The 25,017-nt window shown below is 33.9% G+C and overlaps 4 protein-coding genes across 5 annotated transcripts; 2 read left to right on the top strand and 2 right to left on the bottom strand.

Moving 5' to 3' along the window:
• Positions 1 to 323: 323 nt before the first annotated feature.
• LOC126733884 (probable multidrug resistance-associated protein lethal(2)03659) lies at positions 324 to 9,370 on the bottom strand. The gene is made up of 13 exons (XM_050437316.1): positions 9,231 to 9,370; positions 7,499 to 7,747; positions 7,046 to 7,443; positions 6,727 to 6,993; positions 5,364 to 5,520; positions 4,164 to 5,307; positions 3,940 to 4,106; positions 3,454 to 3,883; positions 3,252 to 3,402; positions 1,621 to 1,851; positions 1,056 to 1,567; positions 561 to 1,001; positions 324 to 498 (listed from the first exon to the last, which is right to left on the bottom strand). Exons 2-13 carry the CDS (start codon positions 7,588 to 7,590, stop codon positions 460 to 462), a joined length of 4,029 nt encoding a protein of 1,342 aa, XP_050293273.1. The 5' UTR covers positions 7,591 to 7,747; positions 9,231 to 9,370; the 3' UTR covers positions 324 to 459.
• Positions 9,371 to 11,288: 1,918 nt separating this feature from the next.
• Positions 11,289 to 13,011, top strand: LOC126733885 (glutamine synthetase-like). Its single transcript, XM_050437317.1, has 8 exons — positions 11,289 to 11,473; positions 11,527 to 11,690; positions 11,755 to 11,820; positions 11,874 to 12,074; positions 12,133 to 12,245; positions 12,306 to 12,468; positions 12,524 to 12,649; positions 12,754 to 13,011. Exons 1-8 carry the CDS (start codon positions 11,340 to 11,342, stop codon positions 12,960 to 12,962), a joined length of 1,176 nt encoding a protein of 391 aa, XP_050293274.1. The 5' UTR covers positions 11,289 to 11,339; the 3' UTR covers positions 12,963 to 13,011.
• A 3,159-nt stretch (positions 13,012 to 16,170) lies between these two features.
• LOC126734392 (protein spindle-F) lies at positions 16,171 to 19,118 on the top strand. The gene is made up of 4 exons (XM_050438003.1): positions 16,171 to 16,642; positions 17,480 to 17,635; positions 17,720 to 18,116; positions 18,700 to 19,118. The coding sequence occupies exons 1-4, from the start codon at positions 16,457 to 16,459 to the stop codon at positions 18,984 to 18,986; spliced, it is 1,026 nt and encodes a 341-aa protein (XP_050293960.1). The 5' UTR covers positions 16,171 to 16,456; the 3' UTR covers positions 18,987 to 19,118.
• Positions 19,119 to 19,197: 79 nt separating this feature from the next.
• LOC126734391 (cytochrome c oxidase assembly protein COX15 homolog) lies at positions 19,198 to 24,833 on the bottom strand. 2 transcript variants are annotated; one of them, XM_050438000.1, is made up of 8 exons: positions 24,569 to 24,833; positions 23,252 to 23,433; positions 21,470 to 21,599; positions 21,032 to 21,164; positions 20,786 to 20,972; positions 20,459 to 20,726; positions 20,134 to 20,402; positions 19,198 to 19,415 (listed from the first exon to the last, which is right to left on the bottom strand). In XM_050438000.1, exons 2-8 carry the CDS (start codon positions 23,408 to 23,410, stop codon positions 19,284 to 19,286), a joined length of 1,278 nt encoding a protein of 425 aa, XP_050293957.1. In that variant the 5' UTR covers positions 23,411 to 23,433; positions 24,569 to 24,833; the 3' UTR covers positions 19,198 to 19,283. The 2 variants fall into 2 exon arrangements, with proteins under 2 accessions (XP_050293957.1, XP_050293959.1); XM_050438002.1 differs by lacking the exon at positions 24,569 to 24,833 and adding an exon at positions 23,494 to 23,536.
• Between the last annotated feature and the right edge of the window lie 184 nt (positions 24,834 to 25,017).

Below are 25,017 nucleotides of genomic sequence, written 5' to 3'. Positions count from 1 at the left end.
GTTATCCTTTTTTCTCTCTTCTATTAAAAAGAACTCCTTTATTTCGCCCTGTAGCTTGAGTACCTTTAAGCTTAAGTACCTCAAACTATGAAAGTTCTTTGGTCTACCACTTGTGTTTGAATTAATAGAACCCGGACAGGAAAATACATTGAGAAATATGTAAACACACATTCTTTTCCTATCTTCTTTCCTTTCTTCTATTAAAAAAAACTCCCTTATTCGGCTATGTAGCCTTCCTTGAGTACCTCCAACTATGAAGGTCCTTTGATCTACTTCTTGTGATTGTATTAATAGTACTTGGGACACGAAAATATATGAAGAAATGCGTGAAAAAATATTATTTTTATTTTCGTAATACATTTGTAATAAGAATAATTAACAAATAACTTCCTCTGTTTAGTCGATCTTCTGCAGTCATCACAAGGCCCATTTAAATCCATATATGCTCCTGCACGCTTCTCAAGTATCAGAGTTCTTTGTCGATTTTTCTAAATAATTCTAAAAAAATATATAATGTTTAGTTAATAAATAACGGCGAATTCACAAAAATATATTCATACCTCATGTGCTATAGCAATCAAATTATCTGCCATAGCTCCACCGGTTTGTTGCACTAGCTCATAAAACACCCCATTCTCCTTCTTTTGTAATAATTCATGTGGATGTCCAAACTCTACGATTCTACCAGCATCCATGACCACCACCTTATCGGAATCCATGATGGTATGCAGCCTGTGGGCAATGGTAAGCACTGTACAATCAGGAAATTTTCTTCTGATGGTGTTCTGAATTAACGCATCAGTTTGTGGATCTACATTAGCGGTCGCTTCATCCAGAACGAGGATTTTATTATTTTTAACTATGGCACGTGCTAGGCAGACCAGTTGACGTTGGCCCACGCTGAAATTTGATCCTCCTTCAGACATTTTACTTGCCAGTCCTTGTGGAAAGTTAGAGACTACTTGCTTAAGTTCTACTTCTTCCAGAGCTCTCCAAATGACCTAAACATAAAAACTGGAACGCCTAGTAACTAAAGTAACGTAATTTGCTCTTACTTCGTCAGTGTACTCCTCGAATGGATCCAAGTTCTTTCTTAAGCTGCCCGAAAACAGGACTGGTTCTTGCGGAATAATGGATATGCTAGACCTTAACCTGGATAAAGGTATTTTAGAGATATCAAGCCCATCAATAATAATTCTTCCTTCATTTACAGCAAGTCTGAATAAGGCTATTATTATAGACGACTTTCCTGCACCAGTTCGTCCAACGATACCAACTTTTTCAGTGCTTCTTATATGAAAAGTGAGATTTTTCAGCACCAGCGGTTCCTCAGGGGTATATTTCAAGCAAAGATTATCAAACTTAATATCTCCAGTTGCTGGCCAGGACTTTGGAGGATCATGAGTAGCTCCATCTTGTTCTGGAACTATATCCGCATATTCTTGAATACGTTCCACGCAAGTCATGGTGTTCTCCAGTTCGCTCCATTGGCGCATTCCCCACTGGAACATTCTTGTCAGGTTCATTGCTTGGGTGATTGCCAGACCGACGTTTCCTCCAAAAGTTCCTAAAAATTATTATTAAGACGTGTGATTTCTAACTAATTGTGAACAGACAAACCTGTATTGAACAACAAGAAGCTGAATGTTACAAAGGTGATAAATACAACGCAATGCATATCGAGCCAGAAGCCAAACGTTCTATTAGCTGCCAAAAACATGAAATAGGCGGAACAGTTTGAGTTTTGGTAGTTGTCGAATTCGTTTTTTAATATTTTTTGAGCTCCGAAAGCTCTTATGGTCGTTAGGCCTTGAAGGGAGGCCGTTAGATGGGAGTATACTGGGCTTCTTGCTAAAAAAAGACAAGAACTAATAGGATTATGAAATGTTATTACCAAGAGTACACACACATTTTTCTTTAAGAACTTTTTGCACGCAACTTTACGGATAAAAGTTGTTAAAGTATACCAGTGTAATATGCAGCTTTAGTCCATTTCCAAATCCTTGGGAGGACAAGTATGGATCGATTGGCATAAAATGGTCAAAAATTGTCTCTGGTGGTATATATATACTTAATATATTTTGTTGAAGCAAGGAATATAGCATTAAACGTACACGATGAACTTGTACTATGGAGACTTAGTAAAGAAAGAAAAAATGAACCGTTGAAAGTGACTGAAACAGCAAAAACAAAGTCAGAAGAGCAGCAGTTAAAAAAGAAAATGTATCAGTAATGGGAGGGAAAAAAATGTAGGCAATAAGAAATTAGAGTTAGATCTTTCGTGCAAAAAGCAGAACAGAAAATCGATTTTGATTGCAAATGAAAAAATAATTTACTGCAGAAATATTTAAGGAAGATTACAGGACAGAAAATAAGAATATTTAATACTTCCATGAAACTTTTCAAAAGGTTTAAAAGTTCCTTTCGACAAAGGCTGCAGATGATACTAACCGAATAGTAACACATGTGAGGAGCGTTAAAGGATGTTTAAATAACGGTTTATTAGAAAGCGAATCAAAATTAACCAAAGATCCCGAAGTCCGGTAATTTTGAACATTATTTTGCTTAAGTGATCATGTCAACTGCTAAAAATTCTAGCATTGTCATGAACAAATGTCATCAACTCAGTTAATCAAATAGAAAAACTACTTATATAAAATTATGATGCGTTAAAAACACAGCATTTACAAATAGCAAAAAAATTAAATGTAATATAAAATACATGTTAATCAAATAAGTAAGGAACATCAAATAATGGTACTTCGATTGCCACCCTATCATTCCGAACTATAAATTAATTATTATTGCTAAAAAGAATTAATTTCACAATGCAAACTATGGAAGTGGCATGCATTATTGGAGGATCAGCCAGTACCCCTTATTTTGCATATCTAATAAGATTTTATTACTCTCTACCTTTTTCAAATAGACTATAAGTCCAATTCAATTAATATATCTTTCCTGTAGATATCCTTCATAAGAGACGACGCTGGTAACCGATTTATCAGGAAGCATCGGCGATACTTACTGTGCTAATTTTATGACCCTTGTATATTTGGGATGATACCGAGTCTGTGTAGCTAATATTTATAAATTCAGTCCGCTTTAGCCTTCTGTTGCTTGCACAAAAAATTAAAGACACCTCCTATATTTACCCCAATTTTGAATAAATAATGAGGTTCTTTGACCTCACGGAAAAAGAAATAGGCTATAAATACTGTAACTTTTATAAAATACATAGGAACACTTACTTATTCCTTCAAGTCTTTTAAGATCTCTGCTAGTTGCCAAGAATATCACCCTAAGAAAATAAAAAATTGTAAGCATGACTCCTGTGAAAAGCAACATCCATGGATTAACGCTTGCTATGACTGAGCATATTCCAATCACCGTTAAGAAAATCTAAAATTTTAAAACTTCAATGGCGAATAATGATTGTAAAATATTAATTACCTGTAAAGAATCTAGCAAACAAAGTGGTAAAACCTCGTCAACTTGATTCATGTCTTTGGAAAATCTGTTTAAAATTCTACCTGATGGATTGGTGTTAAAAAACCTTAGAGAAGCATAAACGGTTTTATAAAACATGTTGTTATGTAACCTCACCGAGGCTTTGTTGCAACATCTATAAAATGCCAGAGAACGACTTATAGTTAAAACTATCAGCAACACTATTCCCAAGCTGTATATGTATAACACTAAGTCATCTGAAAGATGATTTATCCAAAATAGTTCGAATGATGACAGGGCTGGTAAAACTGATGATGGTTCTGTAGAGCTGAAAACGTTTTCTACTATTGGGAAGCTATCGTTAGTGGTCAAATTGTATACTGGAGGGATGTAGGAATCTTGCTGTATTTTTTTAAATTGATTAATATTTACCCTGAAACCAAATGACACTGTTTTATGCATTATTGTAAAAACACTTAAAAGTCTTACCATTCCTTTAAGTACAGTTCTAGAAAACTTGACAATACTTGGACCAGTACAAAGATAAGAAATATCGTCCAAATCTTACAGCAATGCCCGCTTGATAAAAAGTATGTTTTGTAAATGCTCCAAGCTACTTTGCCTTCTCCTCTTCCTTCTTTAACCATTGCTGGTTTCTACAATTAAAGTAACTGTCAATTCTATTTCGTTTCATTTGACTAATATAACTTTACCTTATCATTCTTAGGAACCGCTTCTTTTGTCGATATCCTTCTTCTCCTTATAGGTTTTAGGTCATATTTTTCTACCATCTCATCCTCATCCATAATGTCTTTTAAATCTTCAAGCAGCTTTGAAAACTGTTTGCCAGAACTCCGGATCTCTTTATAAGTGCCTGAATGTTCAATCTTTCTATCACCCAATAAATAAATCTTCTTCACGTGTTTCAAATATTGTAGTTGGTGCGTCACCAATACCACACACTTATCTTTAAGGTATCCAGTGATACATTCTTCAAAAATCTGTTTTCCTACCTGAGCATCTACAGCTGATAAGGGATCATCTAGTAAATAAATATCAGAATCTTTATAAACTGCCCGGGCAAGATTGATTCTAGCTCGTTGACCACCACTTAGAGACACTCCCCGTTCGCCCACAATGGTGCGATCACCATAAGGAAATAGGGTGAAGTCCCTTTCAAGCTGACATGCCCTGACTACTTCGTGGTATCTTGTTGCATCAAACTTTTGACCGAAGATAATGTTTTGTCTTACGCTTCCGACAAACAACCAAGGTTCCTGACTGGCATAGGAAATATTCCCAGTTACTTTTGTGGAACCCTTTACTGGCTTTAGTTCGCCAAGTATACCGTGAAGAAGGGTGGTCTTACCACTTCCAACTGCACCAATAACAACAGTCAACTCACCAGAGTTCACTTCGAGATCAAGATGATCCAAGTTATTCTCCGTTCTATCATTAAGCCACCTAAGAGACGCATCCTTTATGGATATTCTGACTGCTAGCTCATCATGCTTGGTTAAATCTGGTTTAAGGGTCTCACTAGACTGAGAGTTATTTATAAAAGTAGCGCTCGAGTCGAAATCCACTTCGTCATACATGAGAAATCGTCTTATTCGTTTAATGGAAATGTTGGCTTCCGCGAATTCGGTTACACCCTGCGGAAAGAACATGGTCAAAGTCGTTCTAAGAACTCCATAAAACGATTGAATAAGATATACGTATTGTGCGTCTACAATTTTATTCGTTAGCACGTATGTTAAAATGCAGAGATAGACCGCAGTGCTATTAAGGAAGATATTGAGCGACATTATGATTGCTCGAACGATAGAGATTTTTTTGATTTCGTCGATCTCTCGCCTGAAAATAATATAGAGTAACATCAAGTTAACATTCAATTAAAAAAAACTGTTTACCTTCTACTAATTTCAACCAGTTTGGCAAACGGTTTTTCCCAGGTGTACATTTTGATCACTTGAATTCCGGAAATTATTTCGTTCATCAGTCGGATTCTTTCGTCTGTTCGAATTGCGGTTGCCAGCCTAAAAGTGGACGTTTTCTTACCCATCCATACTACAAAAATGTATAGTTTATTTGTTGAAACGAAACTGTGACCAGTAAAATTCAATGAATGTACCTTATAGGTAGAAGCCTAAGAGGTATGTTCTAAAGTTGAGCTTTCACTTCAGGAATGTCTTGCCAGCTGATATATATCATAAAATCATTTGAAAGTGCCATGGTAAGAGAACTTAATTTCAATTAAGTTTGATTCATTTGGTCAAGTAATTCTTATAATGGAAGGAAAATGTATAGAATGAATTTTAATTTAATGGCATATAGATCCTACGAAGGCATTTGTCTTTTGAATTACAACAAAAATAATATTCGTAGACTACCTGGGGGACTTGTTTGCAGCGTTCCCTTATTGAATAAAAATGATGTTAAAAGTGGGGAACGTGAATCAAGTACGGAATGGAGCGAAATGCCCCAAAGAAGGAAAAGAAAATTACAAAAGCTGATGCTATTACTAATACAATTTGCATGAATATATAAAACCCATAGAATAGGCTTATTTTAGACATAATTTTGTAGACACAGCCAACATCTGAATTCGTCAAAGACAATAGACGAATACTCAATGAAGTACCTGATAGCACAGATCGTTGAGAGAACATATAAACAACGTTTGGTAGTTTAGGACAGTTTTGGTTGGCTTCAATAGACAAATTTGACAATATTTTCATGAAACAATAGAAATATTCTTAAACGTTTTTTTTGTTACATATAAGAACGTTTTTATACACGCACAACTTTCTTAGTTAGAGGCCATTTTTCCAACCCAGGTCCAGGTACAACCAACAATATTCTTACATAAATGCGCTATTTTTGTTTTAAAAAATTAAAGAATTCAGAATAATCACCTAAGTACCCTACAAGACAAGCAGCTCTAGATATGCATAATAAAATAAATTATTACACTTTGATTCTTTTCAGATATTGAATATTCTACTAACCTCTTAATTAATAATGCCTAATGATAATAATGATTTTGTGTCCTAATAAGTTGTTTTTTACTTTTTATTTTTGTTCTAGAATTTTTAATGTATTGTAGGTATATTAGTTGAATATGCTTACATTTTAACATACGCAATTTGACTGTAAATCCTTGTTTTTAGTAAGTTTAAAGAACCACTCTGGTATTTTCTTATTGACAGAGAAATTTCTTATTGAAAAGTATGATTACTATAATACTAATATTTTAAATCATTGTTTTCTTACTTTGGAACGGTATAGAGGCCAACAAGAGTAAAACACCAATCATGGCAGTATATCCAACGCTATAGTACATAATAACAATAACTATAATAGTTTCCAATGGTGCCATCCATAAACTATGAATATGAAGTGTTGCCCTTTCAAATCTGGCTACATCGTTGGATATTAAATTAACCATTTGGCCCACGGTGGTTTCTGCCAGGGCACTTTTGTTCAACTTAAGAACTTTCCTGTAGATAATGGATGAAGTTGCCACCCGGAGTTTCATACCTTAAAACGTGAGATTATATACATAGCACACATAAGTCTCACTAAAACTTACCCAAATGATAATTATGCAGCATATAATGATGCTGGAAAGCAGAGGACAAGAATACGCAAGTAGCAATTGCACCAGCATAGTAATAAGCTGTTTGTTTGGACATAACTGACTGCGGTTCAAAGTATTCCAGAAGTTGAGAGAGAAATAATGGCACTGTTATCCTAGCTAAAATTTCACATAGCAGGTAACATACTGCTTGAAAGGCCATCTCTTTGCCAAAAACTCTAGCTAAAGCCATCCATAGTGAGGAGCTTTTCTTTTTTACTTTTAGTTCTTTGCTCCATTCTTTATCTAATTTATCCCCAAGATATTTTGATTCATGAGATGGTAGGGCTGCGTAAAGGTCCTCTTCTAGTAAGTCTTTTTTATAGCCTTTTAAGAATAGTGGGAATGTCCAACTGGAAGGGCTTAGATGATAATTCTATGTAAAAATGTGGGTTGTAATATACTTACGTAAAAAACACTTTTCCCAAAATATTAGCCTTAATAAAAGGGTTCTTTTCTTGCGTTTGTCTCCTGATTTCGACCGCTTTGGCATCTTCCATCTTTAGATCTTAAGTCATTAAGTCACTTTATCTACTGATGATTAATAATTGCAGATAACGTCATAAAATATTTTATATTACTTAGATTTGATTTAATATTAAAATAACTCAACAAATAGCGATAACGAGCCAACGATTATTTTGACGTAGAATCTACCTTAAATACAATAATATTGCATAATGAGTGATTTTCCAGATGAGTTGGAGAAAATGTTAAAAAAAAATCATCTTCAATAGCTATTGTAACATAAATGTCATAAAATTATGAAAAAAATTACGTGTATAAGCAGTTTTATGACGTCAACATATTTGATGTAATAAAAAATGATGGAATTATTATATTATTACATGTTCTGATTAAATCTCTATACCATTCGCGATTCCAAGTAAGTAGATGTATTAGTAGTGGCTAGAGAAATGATTATCTTTTGCTCAGATTTTTAGCATTATTTTATTTATTTTTTGGATTTGTTGTCCTTTTGATACATAACATTAATATTATAATAGTTGATTGATTTATTCTTGGTAAATTAATGGAAATTAAAACTATAATAGAAGAGGGAAAGTTCCATTACAAAAAATTATGATAGTAAATCCTCTACAGAAAATAAGTGGATAATTGCAGGCAAGGGTCTATTAAGAATGTCTTACTGCTGGAGTATATTTCTTGTATATGTATCTTAAAATATAAATCTCATGTCAAATTAATCACAAGGAAATGTATAACTCTTCTTTTCTTAAAAGTCTTAATTACTTATAATGTAGTTTTGGTTTATAAATGGGTTAAGTTCTGGAGTATATTTTCATATTTCACAATATTTTCAGTGTTTCAAAAAATCTTTTTTATAGCAAAAACAGTATAAATCTTAACTGAGAAGAGGAATTAATAGGGGTGAAAAAATAAATCATTAATTTATGTTACTAAAAAGATGTTTTATTTAAAAATCATTTGACAAATATACATAAGGTATTGATAAAACATGCACTTTTTAACTGATCCACCTTGAAAGGATTAAAAAGGGTTACAATTATCAACCTTTCCCATCTTGCCATTTATGGATCTCAAACACACATAAATAGAATTAAATGTTAAGGAATGGTAAATGTATTTTAACACATATCATAATACTAAAAGAATATTGTGCAATCATGGAACACTAATCTTGTAGACACCTTAATAAAATATTAACTGAAAATTTTAAATAGGGCTTTCACAAAGGTTTTCTATTGGATAAGATCACTAGAGAGTTTTTCCTCAGCAGTATGTCAGATTACCCAGCAGCATATCAGATTTAAAAATTCAGAGATTGGAGGGACACAAAGTCAATGGTTTCAGATTATGTTTCTTTTTTAAATATAAGTTATTAAATATAATTTAATATAATATTAAATATAAATATCTCTAAATTTTTATTATTAAGAGGTCTCTGAGAAAAATGGACTACTTTTTTGAATTCAGATTTAAAGTTTATAAACTTATATTTTAGGGATTCTTACTTTTTATTATTATGTGGGATATTTGCTTTGAATCATTTTTGATAAGTTAATCTACTTAAAAAGTTAACAACTAAATTTCTTTTCATTCTTGTATTTTTATAATAGCTGTCTTATAAACATTAGATACATATGGTAAAGCTTACTCTATTAATATTTATGAATTTTTTTACATTGCTATAATTGTACTCAATACTGTCCATATTTTATAACACTCATATTTAACCTTTTAATCATGAAATAACTAAATTAACACTGGTTAGTCTACGGGTAAGAAAGGCTTTAAAATGTATATATTATATAAAGAACAATATTTTACAACAAATGTAAACAATAAACAGCTGATCGAACTGTCAAAATTGACTGATTCTCCTCCGAAGAGTCCTATTTTCCCTAATCTAAAGCTGCATTCACAACCAAGGACTACGATACGATTTTTCCATTGTTCTAAACTTTCGGATGTGCGATGTGGTGAGTAAGTACCTGTAAAAGTATTTTCCAATGGTTTTTTTCGCATACCACAATAGGAAGAACAAAATTGTACTCGTTGAACTTGAACCCGAAATGTGTTTTCCCATTATATACTATATTTGAAAAGATAAGACAGGCGTAACAATAAGCAGCATTCTGTGCTGTATCTACACTTTTTCCGATTCAAAGTCAATATTTGTTAAATGCTTCATAAGCTACACATCATTCATTTGCTTCTTCTTGCTGTTAACACCATAATTCTTTTTCAGATAACTGATAAAATAGTGTTTGGCCTTATGGCAGAGTAAAGTCGTGGTCTACCAATAGGCTACACTTGAATAAGACTAGCGATATTAAATTCATATTAACGCACAGGCAAGAAGATTAAGCAGACGTGTTGAAAAAGGTAGTTATACATAGAATATCAGCCCTTTCAGTCAGTAGTCCTTACCCCCACAGGCAAAAGAATGCCTAATGAGGTCGATATTGATTTTTATAAAGCCAAAGTCAATATCTACGTAGCTCTTGTCTTAAGGTGCTTTAGCGGCCATAAAAAGAATACCTGCAGAAGTAAAAAAAGATGTACCAAATGCCAGGAAAAACACAGCGAAGAACCTTGTACTAAAGAATATACCTGTGTATACTGCAAACAAGCACATGCATCAACAGACAGAACATGCCCTGAATATTTAAGGAAAAAAAATCCAACAACAAAACTTCGGCAAGTCGAAGAAGACAACCTAGAAGAAAATAGGCAACTTTTAGAAGAAAATTACTCAAATAGCGACACATACTGAAGAACTAAACATTTTAACTTGGAATATAAACGGAATTAAATATAAACAAATAGTAAGACTTAGGACCGGCCTAATAAATAAACATAAAACAGACATTGCTTCAATAAAAAAAAAATCACATAAAATAAACAGAAAGAATAAAATTTAACAATTACACCTCAGGAAGACAAAACAGATTGGATGGCTATGGAGGTATAGCGATATCAATCATTAAAGAGAAACACTAAGATTAATACCATAGACCAAGTAAATAGCAATATGAGATACCAACATGCCACAATGCAAATGAGGGGCCCAACAAACGCACAAATCATCTTAGCTCGACCTAGATCTAAAAATACACAATTATTGTCAACATGAGCAAAAACAATTTACCACTATAATGGAAGAAAGCAAAAATCACAACGCAAGTGAATATGAGAGCTTCCTAGAAAGATCAATTATGCAAGTTGCAACATCCCACGTTTATACTACGTATAAAAAACCACCATATTTCATACCACATAATCGTTACAATTTTCCCTTTTTAAAGTCACTATGATAGGCATGGATATGAGTTTCAGATGTAGTGATGAGGCACACCTCTCATTGAAGTAAGGGCTTGGGGGGACTTCGACAAGACGCGAGTCCATGAAAAATGAAGACGAAAGAAAGAAAGAATAATACTAGTTATACGTAGGATTAATTTTTTTAATACGTTTCCGTTAATCAGTGTTTGCTTGGTAGAGGTCTTTAATGCTTTTTCTAATACCTCGACTCCAATCTTAGTAACAATTTAGTCTTCTATTACTTCATACACAAATAGGGATAGTATTATAATCTGAAGCATGAAAATTCACCTTTTATATATAATCCAGGTGTATTACGATCCAGGAATAAATGCCTAATCTTACCTATGTTTGAAAACTCAACTTGACAAAACTGCCATCGAGACAATCTTTAATTGTCACGAATGATATTTCTTTGACAAATAGACAAACGGCTAGAATGGCCCCTATAAAATTGCTGCCTTTTAAAGTAAAATGTCACAATTTAAAAAAACTATTCCATACTACGTCTTTGAAATTTGGCTTCCTGGATTGTTCGGCAGACGCGCAGCTGGATAAGGGAGTGGCGGACCGGTATTTACTTAATAAATCACTTTCTCCCGTTTTATCTTATATATGAATTTTAGATTTTTATGTTTGCCAATACCAGAACCGAAGACCCAAATTTCCTATGTCTGGATCGACGGTAGTGGACTGGACTTGCGCATGCGATCAAAGACTTTGGATTTTATTCCGTGCACTTATAAGGATTGTCCTAATTGGACTTTTGATGGAAGCAGCACTTTTTTTAGTAATATGACTATTTTATCTTAGCACATAGATATTAATTAAATTGTCATGTTCATCTCTCTTAGGTCCCGCAAACAAATCTGACAATTACATAGTCCCAATTGCTATGTACGCGGACCCATTCAGAAGAGGTAAGTCCCAAAAAACTCATAAATAAAATCACAAACAGGGTGTTTCCTTATAGGAAACAACAAAATTGTATTATGCGAAACGTTTACACCAGACAAAAAACCGACAAAAACAAATCACAGACAGGCGTGCATCGAAGTGCTGAACAAAGTGTGCGACCAAGAGGTGATGTTTGGATTTCAGCAGCAATTTTACTTTATCGGACCGGAGGGAAGACCTTATGGGTGGCCTTGTGGAGCTATGCCAAGGCAGACTGGTATATTTCGATTTTTTTTGTTAACTACAATACGGTAGTTAATTTTTTCTTAACGTAGGAAAAAATTATTCTGGGCTTGGTAGTACTAGAGCAGTGGGCAGGGAAATAATGGAGTGTATCTATAGATGTTGCCTCTACGCTGGCATTGATTTTCATGGTACTACCGCCGAGGTATATAAAATGTGTTTTACTTGTTAATTAGAAAATTGTTGCTTCTTTTATGATAATTAGAGAGCTTATGGGCAGTGGCAGGCACTAACTGGACCTACGTTAAGCATTAAGGCAGCAGATGATCTATGGATGGTCAGATACATAATAACCAGGGTGGCAGAGACGTTTGGAATTAGTGCCAGCTTTAAAGCTAATCCTGTAAGAAAAGGCGGAGTTCCCTCAGGTAAACTCTTCGACTGACGCATTCTTTAGTTTTTTTGTATGTGCTATTATTATAGGAATGCACACAAACTTCTCCACAAAAAAAAGTAGGGATGAGAATGGTTACCAAGTTATAATGGACTATATGACCAAACTGGAAAAGAATCATAAAGCGGATCAAAAATTTTTTGATTGCTCAGGAGGTACGAGTTTTAAAAGAAAATTGCTCAAATTCGAAGCAATTTACAATTGACAAGAAGAACAGCAAATGGTCGAAAACTTTGCTTATCATCTCTGCATTTTTTAGGTGACCATTTAAAAGACCGATTAACCGGTGATCATCACACGTCTCATCTAGATAAATTTAAATGGGGTGTTGGAGACCGAACAGCGAGTGTTAAAATATCCCCATCCGTGGCCGACAAGAAAAAAGGGTTTTTCCAAGACAGGCGTCCCTCCAGTTGTGCCGATCCTTATAACCTCATTATCGCCCTAGTGTGTACTTGTCTGTTGTAGTATAATTTTATTTTATGTAATGTTCATCCAATATACAAGATTTATTACATTTTTGGGGTTTCATTCATTTGGGGAATCATTTTTACTGTCCTTAAACACTTATTCTTAATCCAAATCCTTTACATGCCAATTGAGAGAGTCCTCATATACAGGGCGTTTTAAAACTTGTGTCATTTATTTTAACTGCTTGTAGGACTCGTCATATAATTTACCTATGGAGAAGGCCAACAAAATGAGGCCGCAGCAGGCAAGTTTTATGCGGAAAGGTTTTATTTAAGAAATCATCCAACCCCACGTATGTTTGTGAATTTAGTTATTAGACTTCATGACTTGTCACGCTGGAAGAGCTGCTTAACCTGAAATGTTAGAAACTGGGGAAGACATTTTAAAAATGGTCGAAGACGACCCAATAATGGGTACTAGAGCTCAAGTTGAAATTTCTCATCGTAAAGTGTAGAGGAAAATACAAGAATGGTATTAACCTTATCATTATCAACGGGTACAAGCGTTACTACCTGAGGATCAACATAGATTTTCATTAAATGTTAGGGCTGGCGTGGTATGCTAATTGGACCATCCTTTTTTTCACCTTGACTAACCGGTGAAATTAATTTAGATTTTCTTCGATACAATCTGCCTGAATTATTAGAAGATGTTGCTCTAAATATTCCAAATAGATATATAGGGCGCACTGGACTTTATTCATGGCCTTCACGCTCCCCAGAAAGGCCTTGCGATTTTTTTTATGTTGCTATTTAAAAGAGTTGGTGTTCTACAAGGTGTTCAGCTTTACTCATTGTTTACACAAACACCCTTCACATCATAGATACGAATAAGAAAAGTTCGTGTGTTTCTTTCTCTGTAGTTCACCCTTATAAATGTGCATTTATCTACATAAATTGAATTTAAATCTTGCCTTTGCAAACCAATGTGCTATCAGTTTGAAACTACGAATGCAAGCGATGTTTCGGACCGAAAGTTACTCTTATTCATTATTTGTAAAGATAATTCAACGAGTGCATATTACCAGATGTTTAAACGGATTTCTTTACAACTGTTGGGAAATCCATAAGCGGACTCAGAGTTGAATGTGAATTCTAAAGATCAAGTAATAACTATGTACATATGTGAATTATACGTACATACAACAGGATCAAAAACAAATTGCTAAACTGCCCAAATGGAACAAGATCTTTCTGATCGGTATCGAAAGCCGTTAGTCAAGGATTTGCTAAGTCGGCCTTGCCACCCCTAACAGCAGATGATGGTTCTATCGCGGTAACAGCAAGGGAAAAAGCCAACTTACTGGGTAAACTCTTCGCGTCCAATTCTACTCTGCACTCGCAAGGCAAAACACCGCCATATTTGCCAAGGGTGAATTCATCGATGGGAGAAATTTCGTTTCCCCAACGAATTATAAATAAAATTCTTAAAAGCGTAACACAAACAAAGCTTCTGCACCCGATGGAATTCCAGCCCTAGTACTAAAACGTTGTGCAGACGAATTGACTCCTCCCTTATGTAGACTGTTCACGGCATCGTACAAACAGGGCTCATTTCCAACAAGCTGGAAAACTGCTCAAGTGCAAGTTGTACCCAAAAAGGGTAAGAAGACGATGCCGTCCAATTACCGCCCGATTGCACTAGTTCCAGTAATATCGAAGATTATGGAGAAAGCAGTCAACCAACAACTGTTAAGATATCTGGAATCATCTAGACTAATCAGCGATCATCAATACGGCTTCCGAAAGCTTAGATCCACCGGCGATCTTCTGGCTTACGTCACACACTTGTGGACGGAGGCCATGGAGAAGCACGGCGAGTCTCGCTCAGTCGCTCTTGACATTTCCAAGGCATTTGACAGAGTGTGGCATGAGGGACTACTAACCAAGCTCTCCTCAATCGGCATACAAAACTCATTATTGAATTGGATTAGAAGTTTTCTTGAACAACGAACAATCCATGTAGCCGTCGATGGACGCCTCTCCGACAAATTTAACATTAACGCTGGAGTCCCTCAAGGATGCATTCTATCCCCCACCCTTTTCTTGATATATATCAACGATTTGCTAGGAACCACTGTCAATCCAATCTACAGCTTTGCGAACGATAGCACACTTATTTCCACATTTAAGTCCACCAAAACGACAGCCGCAACTTCTCAGAATCTTAGGCAGCAACAAGTAGCTTCAACCAACAACGATATTAGAGCAATCTTGGAGTGGGGCGGTAACAATATGGTCAATTTTAACGCCAAAAAAACGCAGGCTGCAGTATTTACGATGAAGACTAACGTTGATGGCCTGGAGCTGGTTATAGCAGGGAAAACATTGCCAATAAAATCATCTTTACATCTTCTAGGAGTCGAAGTCACCATGTCCTGGCATGACCACGTTGCCGAGATCGCCAGGGCAGCTTCCAAAAAACTCGGAGTGCTTTTCAAAACAAAAAACTGTATACACCAGAACAGCTACTGACTCTTTATAAGGCTCAAATACGCCCGTCCCTCGAATATTGCTCGCATGTCTGGAGCTCTGCACCCAAGCATAGTTTAAAGCTGCTAGATTCTATACAGAAGAGAGCTATTCGTCGTATCGACAAACCAGAACTGACAAAGAGTCTGGATAGTCTGGAGCACAGGAGAAAGGTGGCTGATCTCTGTTCATTCTACCGTTATTATCACGGTAAGTGCTCCTCTGAGCTGGCAGGCCTGATTCCACCCAGGGCTGTTCCGGCAAGAAGGAGGCGTCTAGCAGTTGCGGCTCATCAACATCGAGTCCACCTGCCTACCCCAAGGACGTCGCTGTATCGGGACTCATTCATCTGGAGAACATCTTCTTTGTGGAACGGGCTTCCACCTCACATATTTCCCGACGCATACAACCTGCAGCGATTAAATATAAATGCCCACAAATATCTTTGCGCAAGCACCACTCCAAGAGTGACATAGGACTTTCCTCTTGTGGTTGTGTTTACCATAAAAAAAAAAAATATGTATAATTTATTATAACTTTGTGGAGAAACTAATCTAACTCCATTGATTTGCGCAATGTTTAAATATTCGCATTGATATGAACGGGGCTTAACACATAACCAGGAAGCATCAAACAACTGGTTATTTTTGCCCAGCCCTAATCATTCGGGCAAATGGGAATTTTAACTATTGACAGTGACATATCGATCAAACATTTTGGAGGTTATGCTTCGATACTTTTTTGGCTGACGTTTATAATTTGTTTACAAAAATAAAAAATATATTTTTTTTCAAATATTTACTTTTTCCTCTAAAAATGATACATTATACTTTATCCGATACATGACTAGGTAAAATCTTCTGCAAACCACCATAAATAAGATAATAATCTAATTGTTTATCTTTTGGTGGGCCTTTATCTGTATAAACAGTTTCCTTTCAAAGTCGATCACACATACTTTTATCAATTCTTTCAAAAGATCTCCCTAAAATTACCACTAAATTAATAATTGTAAATGAAATGGATGATGGACAAGGCTCCCAATACGCAATACAAATTGCAGTGCATACATTGAGAGACAGATGCAAGAATTTGCAGCAGCGGGTCGCTTTATTGGAAGAGGAAAATGTGAATTTAAGAATTCAGTGTTCTAAGAATGATGATGCCAAGGATTCTTTAAATGAGTTGGATCGTTTAAGAGCACAGGTAAAGCACCCTATAATGTCTGGGTTTATTATTCTTTTACTATTCAGATCACTATTGGCATGGTTTAACTATTAATAGAGACACATCTTTGGTATATTTGGAGACTCCTTAAGGAGCAAGTAAATAGAATTTGGAGAATCTGCTATTTGTATTATAAAAAAAAGTTCTGTAGAATCCCTCTTATTACTTCTTAAAATATAACACATTCAAGAAAAGACAGGATTAAGTTGTCTTGTCATCTCATCCAAGATCAAAGTCATTGTGATTTTCAAGTGGGAAAAATCTTTCCCCATAAATCTGCGCCTGTACTAATGTACTATCCTGTTACTTATGATAACCTGCTTTTTTCTTGTCATTATGATATGGAAAAAAAACTTATCACTTTTCTAATTTACTGAGCTATACATCAGATAGCCTTGTCATATGCTTTTTTTTGTGTATTTTGTAGTAATTATTTTATTACAATATTGAACGTGGGTCTCTTAGGATTATTTTTAAAAGTTTGACTTTGATTACATGTTTAAGTTATGACTATTAAAAATTACTATAGTACCTATCAAACTAAGCCAATTGTTGATACAGTCTATATCATCTCCTTACTGCAAATTTTGAAATTGCAGCAAAACTTTTTAATATTTTATTAGCAAATCTGTTGTACCTAGATATGTACCCAATTGACGCTAAATTTAATGCTAATTTTTTTTTCTTGTCATTTATTCAAAAATCAGATAAATCCTTATTTTAACAACAACTGTTAACTGTAAGGTGTATAAATTGAAAATATTTAACTTAGATTTATTGAAAGATTTTAAAATTTTTTTCTTTTATTTTTAACAGGTAGCAGAGTTGTCAGAACAAAAAGAACAACTACACAACAAAGTCAAAATGGTTACCAATGAAAACCAAGATCTGTGGGGCAAATTAAGCAAACTAACCAGAGTCAATAAATCCTTGGGCAGTCAGCTTTCTAAAATCAATGACACCTTAACACAGGTAAAAAAATGTTGCACAAACACTTCTTTTTTGTTAAACCAATTCTTGCTAAAATTCATGGCTATAATCAAAATCTTTCTGCAGCATTCCTCCCCAGCAACTAGCCCAACCACTCAAACCAACTTGATTAGGTCAAAAACTTTCACCAAATCAGAAGTGCAGACTAAGCTGCTACAAAAGAATTTAGAAGAAAATGATAAAATCAGTTTGGAACTAGTAGATATTTCCCTGAAATTATCAGATTGTTTCTCAAAACAGAGAAAGGAATTGGATGCCTTGTGTTCGGAAATTTCAGAAATTACTTTTTCCAATTGTGAACTGACTACTGATAACTGTGGTTTTTTATTTGATGAGGAGCTGCAAGACGACACTTTCGTGGATATACATGCTTTTCAGGAGGATCTTGCTACTTTAAAGGATGCTTTATTATATCAACAAACAGTTTTAGAGTTGAATGTAAAAAATATGCTCAACATTAAAGGTGAGTTTAATTTAATTTTAAATATATTATATTTCTTCTTTTTATTTTCCACAAGCAGGTTTCCTTATATTGCTATAAATATATATCATAGTTTTGTTGACATTTTTCAAAGAAACATCATTACAAACCTTCAGAGAGAAAGTTAAACTTTACATGTTTTTGAATTTGGTTTTTGTATGTGAATATAATATATTTTTCTACTTGAATACATATTTCATTAGTTTAAAGGGATAAGTCTCAGTAGATTTGAGTTAGACTTTGCTTCTTGAGAAATGTGTATAATTTATCCATTTTCTTTATGATGAATATGTTTATTTATTTTATTTTAGTACAGTCATTCTGCATTTGACATCTTAAAAAATTCATGCATGCTTTTTTGTCACTTAATTTAATTATTTTAATTTTTTTTTCTATAAATTTTCCTATAAGACTAATCGCTTAGCAATATACAGTCAAATTTACCAAAAAAAAGGGTGAGGCATACACGTTTACGGTTTTAGGCTTTCCTTATAAGTCTGCATTGATTTTTTAAAGTTACAGAAAATTCTGAACAACTGTACTATAAAATGTATGAATTTCACAGATAAAGTCCAGTGCAAGCGCTGCCTGTCTAAAGGGACTAAGATTGAAAAATGCACTTCTACAAGTGACCTTAACAAGAAAACATTTGATAGCAAAAGTACCGAAACTGAAAGGAGTAACAACACCAGCCCAAACCAAAGACAAAATCACGCTGAGCCTCCCCCAACGAACGATCGAATATGTCCCTTGTGCTCGAAAGAGTTCCGGAAGGAAATCGATTTTGTGATATTTCAAAGGCATGTAGAGGAACATTTCGTTCCTGACGTAGAAGCTTATGAGTTATTATAGCATAATAAGTTTTATTAAAATTATAACTATTTTTATTGTATTTGATGAAAATGATGTTAGATCATTGAAACCAGACTTTTTTCTTTGCTATAAGCCCAATGTGATGCAAAGTATTAATTTATTGGACCTATATTTGTATATTTTTTGTTCAGGTGTTGTTATGGTGTTATATATCAAGCACATTATTTTTTATTTTATAAAAACCAATTGGTAGTAAGAAAACAAACATTTTATTGCCTATAATAATACAATTTTTTATCACAAAATGCAACATGTAAGGGTGATACTAATCAGTATTTATTTAGGTAATTTTTTTAGCTCATGCGTTAACCATATTGCCGTCGATAATAAGAGGAGAGAACCACTTTGGTGGCTGGCTGCTATTGGTACTGGCACATATGTAAGGAGGGTTGTTATGCCAAGAGCAACCTGAAATATTAAGAATGATTTTCATTAATTTATATATTTAGCAGAGGAAAGCTAATTTTACAATAATTATAGAATTGCACAGAGCACTGACACACACATGTTGTCTGATTAATTAATGCAGAAATTAAAATTCCAGCATATTCTACAAATTTTTCTACTTAAGTAGCACTTATGCTTAACTCTAAGGTGGCATAAGGAAGAATGTTTTTTGAGAGACTCTGTGATATTAAATAAATAATTGGCGCAGTCAGTAGGATAGGGGTCGCTTTCGTAATCGAGTATTTAAGTCAGTGGGATGGTCAGTTAAAAGTTCAATCTGCCATATATCATTTACAATAGTGAAAAATATGATAAATGTTCTTCCTGGAAGACACAAAAATGACGTCAGATAACTGGAAGACATAAGAAACTAGCCTGAGGCCTGGAAAACTTACAAAATTTAGTCCAAGGGCCCAAGGAAAAATGAATTCAATGCCTAAAATTATAAATAACAAAAAAATTATTCATCAAATTCAATCAAAGCATTTCCAATTACTAGAATGGCAAAACAATAAATACTTGTTGTTCTAGAAGAAACTTGAAATGACTTCTACAACTACAACTTGAAACAAAATTGAAAAGTAGGTCAAAAGCATAACTGTTAACATGTACACCAAAAAGAGTAATTTGGCTTATTTTCTCCCAGAAAATGTATCTCCTCATATCCTAAATATGTTACCTGTAAATATCCAACAACAGCCAAGGCAGTGGCAGCCATATAAGCTCTCCTAGGTAAAATTCTCTTCCTACTCAGCCACCACAGTCCAGTAATCAATCCCAAAGTGGTTGTACCCAAAATCCTATGATCGAACTGCACTGTAGTAGGATTTTCCGTAAAGTTAACCATCTTTGGGGAATATGCCATAATATCATCGGGAATCCACTTATCTGCCATCTTAGGGAAAGAGTTGTAAACCAAACCGGCATCCAGACCTGCCACAAATGCCCCTGCAAAAGCAATATATTGGTTTCCAATAGTCTGACATTGTTCAATTCAATTTTACCTGAAATGGCTGTTAAAAACACCATTCCTTTAGTCATATGAGCATACATCCTAAACTTTCTTGTGGCCTTAAGGACTGTGGCACTGTCTATCCTAATTTTCTCTGCAGGTAGCAAGTGGTCAAGTGCTGACCACAAGAATAATGTGTAAAGTAGAAAAGCCAGCCCCAAATGGCTGGCTAGTCTATATTGGGACACCCTAGGGACATCACTCTGTTCATGAAACCTGTCTTCCAGGCCAGATTTCACCATATACCAACCCATTAGGCCCTACAAATTTGAATCTTGGATGCACGCCTTAAAATCTAAATGTTTTTAATGAGAATTACTTGTGCTCCTATAAGTGTTCCAAAAGCCAATATTCGCTTTTTCATAGCTGGAGTGAGTCTCCCTTTAGCCCAAAAATAGGCTGCAGGTAACAAAAAGACTGCTCCTATCAATCTGCCCCATTGCCTGTGCCCATATTCCATATGCCAAATGAATTTGAACTCTGATAACGTTATTTCTCTGTTTTTACTTTTTAGAAAATACACAATTTTATGATTGGCTTGTGTTAGAAGTTAGTCTTAACTTACAGTTTGAATTCAGGATATTGTTGGTATTTAAGAAATTCCTCTTCCCATTCCTGTTGGGTTCTGGGCATTTTTTCTCCCAATAGTTTCCAAGTTACCATGGATAAGCCAGACTCTGTTAACCTAGTGACTCCACCTAAAAAAATACTTATGATGATGGTATTTAAATGATATGCCTTTGCAGTACCTTTTTTGTTGCCACTTTGTCTCAATTAAAATCCAAAAAAAGTTTTAAGCTTATTTTTTATTAGTTTATATTAAAAAAAACCTCCAAGAAATGTATTATTACAGTCTATTACCAAAGAACAACAGATAATACCCCTTTTTCCCTAAGGTTGATTAAAATAGGCATCCTTAATATTCAAGAGCCCCTAGTCTTTTTAACAACTTCTTCTATAACTTTATAAATACTTTTTAAAATGCCATAATAAATGCTTATACCTAAAACTACAGCTACAAACACCATTCCGCTACAAGTCAACAGCCAATAGCCTATAGTTTTTTGCCCTTTTTGTGAGGAGTCTGAGGCTAGTCTTAAGGATATTGTGCCACTTCCTCTTTGGGTTGCCCCCTAAAAATAATTTAAAATCAAGGGTTAAAAGGAATATCATTTCATTCTACTATTATATTAATTTATTTTAAGTTGTATGAGTTAGAAGTCGGCCAAATGTAATATCAGATTGGTTAAGTATCCTTTGGAGTCTCTCTCGAGAAAATTTCCTTGGACCTCTTTTATTCCTACCATTTATTAATGGCTTGCGCCTTTTATATATTTGCTACATATCACTCTTTGTAACTAATACCTCTGCTATTGTCAGTGGAATTGATTTTGTACAACTGTACTTGAGGGCCAATAGGTATGTAAATCATTTCCAAATGGTGTGAAATAAATGGGCTGTTTCTTAACACAAAAACTGCATTTATGCAATTCTATTCTATTAGAACAAACTAAGATACAAGGCTTTTATTGAGGGAAAAGAAAGTATAGAAAGTACTAGTTTTCTCGGATATAAATTGTCGTCTTTTTTGGAACAATCATGTTCATCTGTGCTCTAAACTGGCATCAAAAAACCATGCAAGCCTTCAGTTGAGAGATTATGTAAATAAGTCCTCCCTCAAAATGTATTATGTGTGTAAGATCTATATGAAGTAATAGTAATATTAACAAAGTGCTTATTGCCGAAATAAGGATAATAAAAAGAATGTATAGACTTTTCCTGACAACTTCCTGCAAACTCATCTTTATCCAAGAAAAAATATTGACAGTTTGCACCATGCATATTCTAGTTTTCGGTTCATATAATGCACACTTTTTGAATGAACTACAAAAACTGTACTTCTCAACAGGTCTCTCAAGGGTCAGAGAGGTGCTCTCTTTAAAAAATTTTAATCACTTGCCTAGATATATTAAAATTGCCTCATTTTTAATTAAAATAATTGTAATTAATTTAAAGTTGAGATTGGAAGTACCTATTATTCCTAAGTGGGCTAAATTTAGTTGTCGCTGGAAAAGTGAACAATATTTTTTTTTTTTAATAATATATGAGATAATCCATTGCAATATGAATCTTTAATTTTAAAACATGATCAAATATATAAAGGTAATTACACTGTAATCCGAAGACAAGATCATAAAAACATCTGAAATAATAAGAAAATACTAATAATAAACTAAACACAAACAAAACTTGATATAAAAACAGTATATTCTTTCTATATAAAAACTTGCAGTGAGCTTCTGAAAGTATCAAGTGTTGTATTTCTATTCAAAGGAATTAATGATCTTATTAATAAGATGTTAGAGCTGAATGATGAATTTAATAATGAAACAAAAAGCCCTAAATGATAATGGTTGTAAATTCACATGAATACCAAATTTCGTGAATTTACAACTGAAGCGGGAGCAACTGAAGCATATTCTAAACAATAAAACAGAATCAGTGTATTAGTAAAAAAATCTTGACATGATCTAAACATAAAACCAAGTATCTGCAGAGCTTTAGAAGTTGTACCTAAATACTACTCTTTAAATGAAAGTTTTTGGTAAAAAATTACCCAATGATCCATCACAGTACCCATCAACTCCAACTGCAATTATATTTAGTATTTAATACACATAGCTTAGAAAGGTTATTTGATGGGATAATTTCACAAACTCCAGGATAATTGGATTTGAGGTGGTTAACAAAAGTATATTAACTTACTTAATAAATATTTGGTTACCTGAATATAGTTTTTCAAAAGAAACTGAGGCTTCCTACAAATTACATTTTGGTAACATCTTAAGGGATTAGTTTTGTTTAAACTTCTAGTTGTTACGCCTAGAAATTGTGTGGCAATTCGTGAGGAGGTAACGCCACAAAATCGTGAAATATTCAACATCTTTTCGGCTTATTACAAAGCGCCTAAAATTAATAAAATACACTTTTTTTAAATATTTCTTTCAAAAACCAAACATAACCTACACACATAACATAACCTTAAATTGATGATGCCCACTGGTTTTGACATTGACAGGCTGTGAGGGCAAGTAAAGCTTGTCTTATTGCTGATTTATCATATCAGCAATAAGGTTAGCGGTGGAAATATCAATATGTTTCTATTTCCCTTAGATTATATGTCTTAGATCTTATGTTATTCATATAAATATTTATTATTAATTTCCGGCCCTATCGGAATAGTTGCTCGGCTATATCTATTGTTAATGTAAATAGAAAACTATTTGTATGAGTACAGTTTTTAAAAATTGGTAACTATTTTTTAAAATAGAGAGTGACTTAACATTTATTCTACTTTAAAACACAAAATAATTGTTATTACATTAAAAGAGTGCTTACTCAGTAGTAAACTTAAGGCCTAAAACCTCAATGTAAAACTAAAACAAGTAAAAAGACACTATAAATTGAAATAAAATTCTTTAGACTAATCTAAAAGACTTAAGCACTTAAGCTTTTGCAGACTTGGAATTGTTTTAAAAGCATCCTTTATTTGTTTTACAGAAGAATTTAAAAAGTCTGTATCACGCTTAATTATTACATGGTTACATCCTTCTAACATTAGGAATCATTTTTGAATTTTGCCAATCATATTAGTATTAAATTCGTCTTGTTGTGCTGGTATCATAGAGGCATACTTCAAGTGAGATCATACTAGTGCATTATATAATGATACTAGAATTTCAATTCTTTAAAAAAAAATTACCCAGTTAGTTAAAGAGTTGACATTCATGTTTCAAAATATTAAATCCAACCTTCTTTGCATGTGATTATGTACGGAGCAGTGTTGGGTAAGAAGTTGTAAATATCAATAAAATTGTTCAATAAATCACATTTTACACAGGCCCTATGACCATAAAAAGCCAAATTAAAATCACCTAATAATAAAGAACTTAATAACTAATAACTAAAATATGATCAAAACTAGAAAAAACCTTAGATAGTCATCATCACATGTATTAGGAGGCAAATACGTAAGACATAAATATAAAAATAATTGTTTAATTTCAACTTTTAGTACTAAGCATTCAATATCACAACTTACATTAATTTGAACTGATTCTACCTTAATTTCTTCTTTACAGTCAACAGTACACCACCAAACCTAGGTTTTCATTGCTCCTGTCTGTCCTAAATACAATCTATCAGTTCAATATCTTTTATCCCTTCTGTTAGCCAAATTTCAGTTATTGCAATAGAATTATAATTTTCTACTGCATCTGCAGCAAAAAAATAATGCCACTTCGTCCTCAATCCAATTCGTTTGTTCAAAAAATACAAAAATCTCATCCATTCTTCTCAAAGAGACCAACATACAAAATATATGAAAGCAAAGAAAACACAAAGTCGCGGTCCTACAACATATAATCACAGGCTTCACGTGTTTCGCACTAGCTAGAGCATCGTCAAGTCTTTAAAAGCCATGCACAAACTTCACACTAAGTAAAAGTAATTATATGTTGTGAGACCGTGACTTTGTGTTTTCTTTGTTTT

The sequence above is a fragment of the Anthonomus grandis genome, chromosome 3 (assembly GCF_022605725.1).
Source record: "Anthonomus grandis grandis chromosome 3, icAntGran1.3, whole genome shotgun sequence".
Taxonomy (NCBI): domain Eukaryota; kingdom Metazoa; phylum Arthropoda; class Insecta; order Coleoptera; family Curculionidae; genus Anthonomus; species Anthonomus grandis.
The sequence above is the reverse complement of the archived record's forward strand: the minus strand, read 5'-3'. Positions and strand labels throughout refer to the sequence as shown.

What these genes read in the sequence shown, in the direction of transcription:
- LOC126734392 (XM_050438003.1), top strand. Translation starts at nt 16,457, where the DNA reads ATGGATGATGGACAAGGCTCCCAATACGCAATACAAATTGCAGTGCAT. An exon ending in TCAATGACACCTTAACACAG is followed by an intron (nt 17,636 to 17,719) that starts GTAAAAAAATGT and finishes ATCTTTCTGCAG; the next exon opens with CATTCCTCCCCAGCAACTAG. An exon ending in AAATATGCTCAACATTAAAG is followed by an intron (nt 18,117 to 18,699) that starts GTGAGTTTAATT and finishes TGAATTTCACAG; the next exon opens with ATAAAGTCCAGTGCAAGCGC.
- LOC126734391 (XM_050438000.1), bottom strand. Translation starts at nt 23,410, where the DNA reads ATGTTGAATATTTCACGATTTTGTGGCGTTACCTCCTCACGAATTGCC. An exon ending in GTTTGTAGCTGTAGTTTTAG is followed by an intron (nt 21,165 to 21,469) that starts GTATAAGCATTT and finishes GTATTTTTTTAG; the next exon opens with GTGGAGTCACTAGGTTAACA. An exon ending in CTGTTGTTGGATATTTACAG is followed by an intron (nt 19,416 to 20,133) that starts GTAACATATTTA and finishes TTAATATTTCAG; the next exon opens with GTTGCTCTTGGCATAACAAC.
- LOC126733884 (XM_050437316.1), bottom strand. Translation starts at nt 7,590, where the DNA reads ATGGAAGATGCCAAAGCGGTCGAAATCAGGAGACAAACGCAAGAAAAG. An exon ending in CTGGTTGAAATTAGTAGAAG is followed by an intron (nt 5,308 to 5,363) that starts GTAAACAGTTTT and finishes TATTATTTTCAG; the next exon opens with GCGAGAGATCGACGAAATCA. An exon ending in TCGAGGAGTACACTGACGAA is followed by an intron (nt 1,002 to 1,055) that starts GTAAGAGCAAAT and finishes TTTTATGTTTAG; the next exon opens with GTCATTTGGAGAGCTCTGGA.
- LOC126733885 (XM_050437317.1), top strand. Translation starts at nt 11,340, where the DNA reads ATGGCCCCTATAAAATTGCTGCCTTTTAAAGTAAAATGTCACAATTTA. An exon ending in TGGAAGCAGCACTTTTTTTA is followed by an intron (nt 11,691 to 11,754) that starts GTAATATGACTA and finishes CATCTCTCTTAG; the next exon opens with GTCCCGCAAACAAATCTGAC. An exon ending in AAAAGGCGGAGTTCCCTCAG is followed by an intron (nt 12,469 to 12,523) that starts GTAAACTCTTCG and finishes CTATTATTATAG; the next exon opens with GAATGCACACAAACTTCTCC.